At 44.5% G+C, this 12,059-nt stretch overlaps 1 protein-coding gene across 1 annotated transcript in view; it reads left to right on the forward strand.

The window, feature by feature from the left end:
- LOC118778522 (electrogenic sodium bicarbonate cotransporter 4-like) overlaps positions 1 to 12,059 on the forward strand; it is a 29,570-nt gene that overhangs the window by 15,610 nt on the left and 1,901 nt on the right. The window contains exons 8-24 of the mRNA XM_036530077.1: positions 222 to 379; positions 501 to 588; positions 798 to 952; positions 1,309 to 1,437; positions 1,853 to 2,027; positions 2,485 to 2,618; positions 3,324 to 3,618; positions 4,517 to 4,522; positions 5,536 to 5,727; positions 6,828 to 6,941; positions 7,157 to 7,318; positions 7,582 to 7,760; positions 7,900 to 7,972; positions 8,100 to 8,168; positions 8,435 to 8,608; positions 8,860 to 9,030; positions 10,432 to 10,487. Coding sequence (XP_036385970.1) covers positions 222 to 379; positions 501 to 588; positions 798 to 952; positions 1,309 to 1,437; positions 1,853 to 2,027; positions 2,485 to 2,618; positions 3,324 to 3,618; positions 4,517 to 4,522; positions 5,536 to 5,727; positions 6,828 to 6,941; positions 7,157 to 7,318; positions 7,582 to 7,760; positions 7,900 to 7,972; positions 8,100 to 8,168; positions 8,435 to 8,608; positions 8,860 to 9,030; positions 10,432 to 10,487 — 2,330 coding nt within the window. The remainder of the gene's footprint in view (positions 1 to 221; positions 380 to 500; positions 589 to 797; positions 953 to 1,308; positions 1,438 to 1,852; positions 2,028 to 2,484; positions 2,619 to 3,323; positions 3,619 to 4,516; positions 4,523 to 5,535; positions 5,728 to 6,827; positions 6,942 to 7,156; positions 7,319 to 7,581; positions 7,761 to 7,899; positions 7,973 to 8,099; positions 8,169 to 8,434; positions 8,609 to 8,859; positions 9,031 to 10,431; positions 10,488 to 12,059) is intronic.

Genomic DNA, 12,059 nt, shown 5'->3' on the forward strand with positions numbered 1-12,059 from the left:
TAGATAGTTTGATAGTTTGCCTAGAAATATAGCCAGGCCCTCCTCAGCTATTAAGACTGCTTCTAGTGGGAATGATTTAGTGGGAGAGTGTAGAGTGGAGTCCTTAAATTAACTAGCACCTCTTAAAAACTCTCCATTAAATTAATATCAATAATAAAACTGATGTGTGACATGTATTTTCTGACAAGTAACTCACACATTTTCTCGGTTCCTCTGCTTAGCTGAAGAACAAGTTTATGAAGAAGATTCCTCGTGATGCAGAGGCCTCCAATGTGCTGGTGGGGGAGGTAGACTTCCTGGAAAAGCCCTTTGTGGTGTTTGTCCGCCTGGCCCAGGCCACCACCCTAGGGGGGCTGACAGAGGTGCCCGTTCCCACCAGGTAATGAAAGTTTGTCTGTCTGTCTCTCTGCCTGTCTGTCTGTTTCCCTGTCTGTCTGACCATTGGTCTGGGAGGTGGAGAACACATTTCAAGCTCTCCATGTGTGCACTCCTGTCCCCAGGTTCCTGTTCGTGCTGCTCGGGCCCCAGGGCAAAGGGAAGTCCTACAATGAGATCGGCCGCGCCATTGCCACTCTCATGGTGGATGATGTAAGTGTACCCACAGATAAAACGTAGACAACCGGTCCTGCTTGGTCCCCTCATCAGGTCTCCATTTCTGTCTTTGGTAAAATGTGCACAGTGATGTCCAAATAAACAATATATAATAGTGATTTCTCTCGGTGGGCTTGTCAGAATCTCTCTCTTCCCTCTAATCCCTCTGCTCTCTCCTCTGTCTTCTGTTTCTCCCCTCTCACCAGCTCTTCAGTGATGTGGCATACAAGGCCCGGGACCGTGATGACCTCATCGCTGGCATCGATGAGTTCCTGGACGAGGTGATTGTACTGCCACCAGGAGAGTGGGACCCCAAGATCCGCATCGAGCCCCCCAAGAAAGTGCCCTCAGCAGACATGAGGTACAGGAGGAGAGTGCTCATAATGACAGCGTGGTGCACACTGTAGGCACGGATCACCTGAAAAAAATGTCTCAAAAGACATATTTCATAAAAGGGCTTGATAAGCCCAAACCAATCAAACCTGGGAACTGACTTCACAGCACCAAGAATACATTCCTGCATATTTTACATTCTTTGCAGCTTTTGCTGAAAGCTTATACACTTATAAGTGGAGTTTTAATGTAAAAGACAGATGAACTCTTTACTCTTCAGATGTAAATATATGTTATTTTTGTATTCATTTCCAAAAACCAGAATGCCCACTCTCCCATGTTAGACAACAGGTTTCTCCCCCATCCTCTCCTTTGTTGGTGTAGGAAGTCCGTCTTCTCTCTCAATGAGCTGGGGCAGATGAATGGAACAGCAGGAGGGGGCGGGGGTGCCGCAGAGGATGAAGAAATGCCAGTGCCACATGAACTGGGAGAGGAGCTGTCTTTTACTGGGAGGTAAGCCACTGGGGGAAGCAGAAGCAGTGGGAGAGAACAGAAAGGACGAGATAACGATATTACTGAAAAAGAGTGTCCTTTTCTTTTTTTTTCTTCATGTAAACATATAACGTTATTAATAATTCTATTATAACACCTTTATCTCAGTAGCCTACTGCAATATTTGGCATAAGTTTTGGGCTCTCGCTGGAGTGGCGTTGATATTAAAAATCTGGAGATGGATTGACAAAAATAAAATCTCAAACAAATAAAAGTGCTGCCCACATCACGTACTCACTCAGCATGTTGTTGTATTCTTGTTGTACTGTATAAAACACAATTGCCCTTTTGAAAAGGATTCTAGCTGCGATGTGAGACAGGAAATGCAGGGATGTTTCCCACAATGCACTGCTCTAAGGTGAGCTGTGTGCTGCAGGTTCTGCGGTGGTCTGTTTTTGGACATCAAGCGGAAGCTGCCCTGGATTCCCTCTGACTTCTATGAGGGCTTCCACATCCAGTCCATCTCTGCCGTGCTCTTCATCTACCTGGGCTGCATCACCAATGCCATCACGTTCGGAGGACTGCTGGGAGATGCCACCGACAACTACCAGGTAAACCTAATAGGTCAATAGGTCAGCCATAATTCAAGTGCAGTACTGTGCTGTATAAGGATCAAATAAGGATCAAAAGGATAAAAAAGCTGCATAAGGATAAAAAAACATATAAATAAAATCAGGAAGCAACCGTTGCAGCTTTCTGCATGCCGTCCACCACATTGATGTTATGTTTGATCTCTCCCTGTATGAAGATCAGCCACATAAGAAAAAATGTGCTTTGGACCAAGTGTAGAATAGGGTAGTCTAGGGCTCTGTATAGCAAGGACCTGTGGGCAGTTTTATAGGGATCATTTGGTATGTAGGTAACTGTACAGAGATCAGTTGGGGGTAATAACAGTGGTAATGGTACATGTAATGGTAGGTATAATGTTTGGCAACATATGAGTAACTGTGCATAATACTGTGTTATTTTGGTGGTGCAATGGTAATGCTGAATAACTCTGTCCTGCAGGGGGTGATGGAGAGCTTCCTTGGCACTTCCCTGGCAGGGACGGTGTTCTGCCTGTTCGGTGGCCAGCCACTCATCATCCTCAGCTCCACCGGACCCATCCTCATATTCGAGAAGCTGCTCTATGAGTTCAGCAAGTGAGTGCATAGACACCCAGGCAGACAGGCAGACAGACTAACAGTCTGTAGAGAAAGGCAGATATACGTGCTTTTGTATATCCTTATGCTTACAGTCAGAAAGGCAGAAAGACAGTCAGGCAAAGATACCCACAGTCAAAAAGGTGAAGAGTGGTAGAAAATGGGAGATAGATTTCCTGTCTGTCAGCTGTGAAAGCTAGGCAAACAAATTGGTGGACTTACTGTCAAATAGGAGGAGGGACAGAAACACCATTTGATAGTTAGACCAGAAAACAGAAAGGCAGTTAAACACTCAGACTAATACTCAGACAGACGGACAGGCAGACAAAGAGGCCTATTTTGAGGCTCTCAAAGCCCTTTAAAGTGAAACGAAGTGACTCACTCTGACCACTAATGTGTAGCACCCACCTGTGTGATGCACAGCCAACATATTATAACAGAGCACACACAGAGGGTAATTATTTAGCCAACTAAACAGGGAGATTATTAGATGATTGGAATGAAAGAGGTTTCTTGAGCCACAGATGAACTTCTCCTCTTTGTGATATCTGCCATGGGAACTTCATTGGTCTCAGTGAGTCAGAACATTGATTTACCATCAAAAGGGAAAGATAGGAGCCCTCAGCTTAAATGACCCTGCTGAAGGGCGCCAGACCATTATGCCCAGGCCCCTCTTTTGTGCCAGAGTCTCTTTTGTCCCCCCAGGACGAACAGCATTGACTACATGGAGCTGCGTCTGTGGATTGGGTTACACTCCTGCCTCCAGTGCATGATTCTGGTTGCCACAGATGCCAGCTACATCATCAAGTACATCACACGCTTCACAGAGGAGGGCTTCTCCAGCCTCATCTCCTTCATCTTCATCTCCGACGCCATCAAGAAGATGGTGGGCGCCTTCAAGTACTACCCCATTAACAGGGAGTTCAAGCCTGACTATGTCACGGCGTACAAGTGCGAATGCCTGGCTCCAGACCCAGGTGAGCCCATCTTCATTGCATGGGTTTGGGATGGGTTAGCGGTGGAGACCTGGAGACCTCAGAGAAACTGCCAGTTGGGTTGAGAGTCTATCCCTGACAGAGAGTCTATCCCTGACAGAGAGTCTATCCCTGACAGAGAGTTAGGGATAGAACTGAGGTTATTGGTGAACTGGATCTTGTGAAATATATGAAATGCTACTGCAGCCAAAACAAATGGAATAACAGTAGATGTTTGGCAAGATAGCCAATCTGTCACCTTCCCCTAATGTCAAATTTAAAAAAGAACAGACTTCACTTACAAATTAATATGTGTATGGATCAGAAAAACATACAACATTTTTAGGGTGGTCTTAATAATGGTACTGGTAAACGTGTCCCTATTCTCTAGCACTGTATTAAACCTGACCTTGAACCCTCCAAAGCTCTCTGCTTCAGGGACGAATCTTGAAAAACTATTCCATGTGGGGTAGATGGGATATGTGGTTTAAAGGCCTCTATATAGGGTGGGGTTATGCAGTATATGAAAGTGATTGCCAAACCTACCATCAGTGTCTGACTGAGCCAAATGTCAGTGACAGGGGCTCTTTAAACTTGAGGCTAGAATGTACTTCCAGTTAAGAGTGTTGAAACTGACTGTTGGAACTGATGTGTGTCCTATTTGTTTTTGCTGCACACACATCTGGACTGATGGTTGACCTGAGTGAGTATCGAAAGCTGCGTGTGTGTGTTTGAGCTTTGTCTAATTTAGTGTTTTGTATGGTTTTTTTTTTTGGTTTGTTTTTTGCTATTGAGTGCCGTGAGTTATAAGTCATGAGAAAAATGTATCTCTTTATCATGTACAGCTGTACTTTTTAATGTGTAAAGCCCCTGTTTAATTATGATTTGAGTTTATGCACCGTGACTGCGTCTCTTGTAACAGAGGACAAAGTGGGCGGTACCCCCATGTCAAAAATGCACTCAAATTCTACACTTTCTTCTTGTTTTGATTGCAGATTGTCTTTCAAATGTTTTATTCCTCAACATTTTCCACTCTCCTCTTTTCTCTTTTCATACAGTGGCTTCAATGACCTTCAATGATTCAGCCACAGTCGCACTGGATAATTCCACTAATCTCTCTGTGGTGAGTGATGGTTGGGCAATGTCTTTGAGGGGGTACTGTATAAAACTGGCCTTTAACATGTTTTATGGCAGGCGGGTGTTATAAGTGTACTGTATGAGGGGTGTAATACTAAATGACTATGGCAGTAGAGCATTGTGGGTATGTGCATTCTGAGCGGCAGGTATATATTAGAATGTTATATTACCTTACTACTTACTTACTTACTTATATTATATTATATTATATTAAACACACAACTGATGTCCTCAAGCACAGGTATAGTAATGTAATACCCACAGGCACTCCAAGTGCTCCATAATGTGTTATATAATGTGAAAGATGTGTCAGATGTTCAGTGTTAGTATTAAGCCCTACATCAGACTTTGCTGTGTTATTATGAGCCTCTGAATGGCACCTGTCCTCTTTCTCTCTTTCTCTGCTACTTTTATCTCCTGTCTGCCTTTCTGCCTTCATCCTCTCTCTGCCAACATCCCCTCTCACATCAACTCAAACATTTTTATTACTCCATTCCCTTTCTTTCTTCCCATAACTACCCCCTAACTTACATTAACCCTCCTTTCCCTCGTGTCCCATAACCCTCCTCCATTTTATGCCCCCACCCCTATCTCTTGCTTCTCAAACTCTGTCCTTTTCCCCCTTCTCCCTATCCCATAAACATCCTCATTTTGTCTGATACTCCTCCATGTCACACGCCCCCCCCCCCCCCCCCCCCCCCCCCCTTGCCCTCTCGTCGTCCTTTCCCATGCACCTCCTTGTACCATGGCCCCCTGGCTCCCCACTGCTCCTGGTTCCATATACTTCCGCCCCCTCGCTCCCCCAGTACAATGTCACAGCCCTGGACTGGAGCCAGCTCAGTAAGAAGGAATGCCTGAAGTACGGGGGTTCCCTGGTGGGCAAGTCCTGCAAGTATGTCCCAGACCTGGCACTCATGTCGTTCATCCTCTTCTTTGGCACCTACTCCATGACCGTCTCACTCAAGAAGTTTAAGTTCAGCCGTTATTTCCCCACCAAGGTGAGGGGGTGGAGTGGGGGGGGGGGCAGAGATTCACTGCTGGGCTGAAAATTCAAATGTTTGAATAGTGAAAAAGACAGAGTGGAAAACAATCTGGGGATATCACCCTTGGTCTACAACGAGGTTTAAAATGACACCAAACCATATGGTAAAAATCAAACAGTGTATCTGCCAGCCATTCTCTGAAGAGGAACTATAATTCCATGAAACTGTCATTCCATGAGAATGAGAATGAAAATACATTATACAAAAATATCCCATGGTTCACAGCAGGTGTGATGACGTGTTTTACTGAAAGGCAAATGATAACTGAACTCAGAGATATGTATGCTGAACCCAACGTTTCCCTGCCTTCCCAATGGTCACCTCTCCCCCTCCCCACCTCACATGCTCCCTCTCTCTTCCAGTGTCGTTCCCTGGTCAGTGACTTTTCCATCATCATCTCCATCCTTGTCTTCTGTGCTTTGGACTACCTGCTGTCCCTGGAAACCCCCAAACTGCATGTGCCCACAGAGATCAAGGTCCTACACTACCCCTCCCCTGGCTCTTTATCATACCCTACTGGGAGTGCTTATAAGAACATGTATGCAAAACCATTAGTGTATAGAGCATACAGTGACGTTACAACATAAACATGACTCGCAGTGAAGCAAGCAGGTAAGAGCACGTATTGGAATCAAAGCAAGAAAGGTATTTATATAGCAATTTGAATGTACTGTTTTTGTGTGCCACATCGAAACGGTGTCTAAATTACTCCCTTTCAGAAGTTTTTGTGAAGAATTCCTTTCTTCCTTCACTTGCATTAGTGTCATTTAGAGCACTTGGCCTGGATATTAAACCAGCCTGAGATCATCAGATCTTCTTTAACACATCATTTACCTTCTTTTAACCCTTCTTCTTTTTTTCCTTTTTTTCTGTGTCTTTCTTGGTATCTCTGTCTATCTTTTTGTGTGACCCTGTGTTTAAACTTTGTGTTTATCCCTGTCTCTGTCCCTCTTATTTATCTGTCATAACCTGTCTGTTTTTGTATGTATGTCTGTCTGCCTCTGTATCTCTGTCTGATTCTGTCTTGCTGTGTCTTTCTTTCTGGCTGTGTCTAGCTTCGGAAGCTCATCAGCGATTTCTCCATTTTCATGTCAATTATGACATTTGTGGGCCTCGATATGTTAATGGGGCTCAAAACTCCCAAGCTCATTGTGCCAACAGAGTTTAAGGTATGTGTTTGATGAGCGTTTGATTACCCCTATGGATGTCTGTGAGCCTGTTGCTTCTCTGGGTCTACCTACACTAGGCTTTACCCTATACAGCACCCATGCCTACCTGGGTCTGCCAGCACAGAGATTCCTCTCCACCACATGCATGCCTGTGTCGGGTTTCTCTGTGTGGCTACACCTGCCTCCTCCCCCGCTCACTCCTCTTTCCCTCACAGCCGACACGCTCAGACCGCGGCTGGATCGTGATGCCGTTCGGGAAGAACCCCTGGTGGATATACCTGGCCAGCTTTGTCCCCGCTCTCCTTGTCACCATCCTCATCTTCATGGACCAGCAGATCAGCGCTGTCATTGTGAATCGCAAGGAGAACAAGCTCAAGGTGCTCACCAGTGGCCTGCAGTGCTGTTTCACTGTTGTCAGCAGCGACCATTGTGATGTCATACATGAAGTTCAAGCGTTCGCCAGTACAGTAGAGGCCATGAAGACAACCACTTTTTTCATTTAAATCAGGAGGTGACATTGTCATGACATCGGTCAAGCAGGAGTGCTGTAGTCGTACAGAGACCACAGTTTCATATTTTGCTCTCTTTTTCTGTTTCTCTCTTTATCCCCCTCTCTCTAATCCCTTTCTCCCACATACAGAAAGGGTGTGGGTACCACTTAGATCTCTTCTGGGTGGGGATCCTGATGGCTGCCTGTTCCTTCATGGGGCTGCCATGGTACGTGGCGGCCACTGTCATCTCCATCGCCCACATCGATTCCCTGAAGATGGAGAGCGAGAGCAGCGCACCAGGGGAGCAGCCACAGTTCCTGGGAGTACGGTAAGAGAGGGGAGAGGAGGGGGAGGGGAAATGGACCGGTAGGAGGGAATGAAGGACAGGAGGTAGAGGGACGGGAACCGGTGTGCTTCAGTGTTCACTGACCTCTGTGTGTGTGTGTGTGTGTGTGTTCGTTTCACAGGGAGCAGAGGCTGACAGGGATCCTGGTGTTTGTACTGACTGGGGTCTCCATCTTCCTTGCTCCCATACTGCAGGTGAGGAACACAAGGGCTTGTCATTAGGAAAATGTACTGTATTTCTGTTATGCTACTGTATTGGGGCATTAACCTGCATTGTGTTGATGCTAAGATGCTAAGGAGTGTTTTTCCCTTGTTTTCATAGTTCATCCCCATGCCAGTTCTCTACGGTGTATTCCTTTACATGGGGGTGGCCTCTCTCAATGGCATCCAGGTATATGAGTGTGTGTATGTGTGTGTGTGTGTATGTGTGTCAGGAGATGTATGCATATACAGAGAGAGAGAGAAAAAGAGAGTGTATGTGTGGGATATAGAGAGCATGCGTGTGAGAATGTGTGTGTGAGCATGTGCATGTGCTGTCAAGGATATTTCAGATCCATTAGAGCTGATTTTGCATAGTTTTCATAATTGTGAAGGGCTGGGAGAAGCCAAGTGAACATACTGATAAGAATCTCCTTCGTTTCTTGTTTCTTCCAACAGTTCTGGGACCGGATCAAGCTGTACCTGATGCCAGCCAAACACCAGCCTGATTTCATCTACCTGCGCCATGTGCCGCTGCGGCGAGTCCATCTCTTCACGCTGGTGCAGATCGTCTGTCTGGCAGTGCTGTGGATCCTCAAGTCCACTGTGGCGGCCATCATCTTCCCTGTCATGGTACTGCATGAGCAGTGGCTATGACTCCAGCTCTCTGAGTCTGTGTGTGCCAGGTCTCCAAAAAGCCAAACACTTACCCTCTACAGTGACAGGAGAGCTGCTTCATTTCCCTGTGATTAAGGACGGTGTGGAACTGGAATGTTACTCGTTTGTCCAGCTCATTTCATACTGGATTAAAAGAATAAAGCAGCCGCTATTGAACAGAGTACAGGAATGAGGTCAAACTCAGTGAAATGCATTCCTGTCCCCAGATTCTGGGCCTGATGGTGGTGCGGAAGATGCTGGACCTGGTGTTCTCCCAGCACGACCTGGCCTGGCTTGACGACATCCTGCCTGAGAAGGACAAAAAGAAGAAGGAGGATGAAAAAAAGAAGAAAGACAAGAAGAAGCCCAAAGGAGGGGAGGATGACAGCGAAGAAGAGGTGAGAGGGGACACACATGCACACACACTCACACACAAAGAGAGGAGGAAGTCTTTCAATGCCCTGCCTCTTGAAACTCCATCATGTGTTGAAGTGAAGAGACTAAACGCCCCAAATGCTGTTCCATCTGTAACTTATGGCCCCTGTGCTGTGACTCAGTATTAATCTGTTTCTCCTTTTTGTCCCACAGTGTTGCTGAAAAGGCACTGTATAACAGTAACATCTGTCTGTCTGTCTCACCCTCTCTCCTTTCTCAGCCTGTGTTCTGAGTGGCTCACTCTATCATGCCCCCTTACATGATTGGTTGATCATGGCATTCCTCTTACCCCATATCATTTGACCTTTCTGCATTACATTTTACTTCCTGGTCATGTATGTTTAAAACTTGAATGCGCCTGCATGCACATTAGGTTGGTATTGGCATGTGTGTGTCCGTGTCTGTATGTGCATCTATGCATGAGACATAGAGTGTTCATTATCAATGTTCCTTGTTCTCTTCCCTTTGCATGCTGATTGGTGGGTGGCACTGTCTCTCTTCCCCAGGGTAAAAGCCCTATCCCTCCCCCTGTGAAAATTCCCATGGAACCTATGAGTCCATCCACAGACCCTGCCCCTACCCCCGACTCCCTTGATGTCGCACCCCCAGCTTCTGACCGTGAGTAACACCCCTCCCAACCCCAGTAACAAAAAACCTGTCTGCATCAGAAAACACCTTAAGGACTTTCGCACACTGCATGATGAGTTGCAGAATTGTCATGAGTCAAGTAAAGAACAAACAACTATGCTCTCGATGCATTCTGCAAACAGTGTCCTTTGCTGTATATTCTGTCAGTTTCTCAACTGCACAGACTTTAAGCTGGTCCGAATTTCAGTGACAGGAGACCATAGTGTGGAAGAGCCTTTATGCTCTTTTCTGCTCCACATTTTGAGTCTTAGGGATATTTTGTGGTTGAGTCTTGCTAAACATAGGGTGGAATTTGATCATTATACACTGTGGGGAATTTTAGAGTTATTTATCCATAAGTGGGGCACAGCTTGCTTTTTGCACATTTCTGTTGCCACCAACTGCCTTTTCAAACACTGAACTTTTTCTTTCTTTGTCTTTTTTTTCTGCTGTCTGTTTGCTATTCTCCTTTTCCTCTTGCTTTCTTCCTTTTCCCTCCCCATCCCATGTCGCCCATCCAAATGTTCTCTTCTTTTCTCTACACCTCTGCTTCTATTTTCCTCTTATTCTCTTCCTCTCCTCCTTTTTCCTCTCTCTCTTATCTTTGTTCCTGATTTTCTTCTTTGGTTTCTTCTTTTGTTCCCCTTCCTCTCATACTCCTCTATTTCTCCCTTCTGTGTGTGTGTGTGTGTGTGTGTGTGTGCACTTTGTGGCTGTGTGTGTGTGTGAATGTACAGGAGAAATACCACCCTCACTCTAACTGCTCCCCTGATGAGTCAGACCTGGACCGCAGGTACTGTGTGCTCAAACTGCACGTGCCCTACAGTGACCTGATGCAGCCCCCAGACTCTGTGTCTGACTGGGGGGCTCACTGCCAAGTCGATGACACCTACAACTACTAACACAGTCACACACACCTGCACATATGCACATCTGCACACACACACATACTAATACACACACTGCTCACAGTCACACATGTGCTGCTTTTCTAACAGCAAGTGCATACACACATACACAGGTATCTGCATGCACTACACAGACGCACACACACGCACACACACACACATTACTCAGAGTAAAGGGGTTATTCTGTTGTTTGAATGATAAAAGGGGTTGTGTTGGACAATGAGCTATATGAGCCAGTCAAACTACATTTCACACATACTTCTCCCTTTCATTTTTTTTATTATTTATTTATCATAATATTATATAGAAACTGTTGAACTGAAACGCATTAAGAGGCTTTTGGAATTAATTGTCATAGTTTTTCATGTTGCATACATATACAAAAATGTTATGCTAGCTGACATTTACTGTTAGATAAATGACAATGGAAATTGTATTGAATTTAAAATAGCATTGAAATGAATTTGGTTTTTTCTATATATACAGTCAAATGTGATCATTCTTTTCTGTAATGTAGTGGTCGCATCCCCAATATTTTAAGATCAATGGCAAATCATTTATGCTCTTGTAAAAGCATAAACATGCATCCACCGTCTGAACCATAATTTAGACAATGAGCTGATCATTCTCTTTTTATTCCGATATTATGCAGTGTCTTCTTTATAAATTGATTGACTTCTTTTCGGCCATGCACCTGAAAGCAATGCAGAAATTCATCTTAGTTCCCACATATTGTATATATTCATGTTATTACTTTGTGAATATTTAAAAGACGTACAATTGTATCTTCATATATAATCTTACAGTAGATGTATATTAATATTGTTGCATCTGTGGCTGTTTTGACACCATTTAATGAAATGTAAAAACAAAAGTGAGCTTCATGTTTCTTAGCTAGAATTCATGTAATAGTTTGTTGTGATATTTAGAAAATAGGTGAGTTGTTGAATTATACATGAAGAGGGTCAAAGACTCTGTTTTGCTATGTCACTGGCCAACTGAATATTCTGGCTACTGGGGTGTATAAATGAATCCTTATTAATTCTATTATTAACCCCATTCACATTAGATCCTCTCCATATGCCCATTCTTCATTGTTTGAAAAGGAAAAAACACAGAGCAAATGTGTTTTATCATCTCTTGTACATACAGATACTGGACAGGGAAAAAGTACAGTGACCTGATTTTTCAGGTCCAACTTCATCAGTGACTGTCCTCTCAGAGCAGCCATGTTATTTGATTATACTCTGTTCATTTATCGCGAGTGTTACAGTTGTATCATCTAAAAAAGTAAAATGAGGAAACTTGTAGGTACTTGTAGGTAAAATGTGTCAGACTTTACAGGGGGTGCCTTCAATCTAACCTTGATGGTTCTCCATTCTTCATTCTGAATAACACATTTTTCTATGCTTACACATCAACAGCAGTTTGCTGCTGAAAAAAAGTATGCATAACA

This window comes from Megalops cyprinoides, chromosome 5, assembly GCF_013368585.1.
Source record: "Megalops cyprinoides isolate fMegCyp1 chromosome 5, fMegCyp1.pri, whole genome shotgun sequence".
Taxonomy (NCBI): Eukaryota; Metazoa; Chordata; class Actinopteri; order Elopiformes; family Megalopidae; genus Megalops; species Megalops cyprinoides.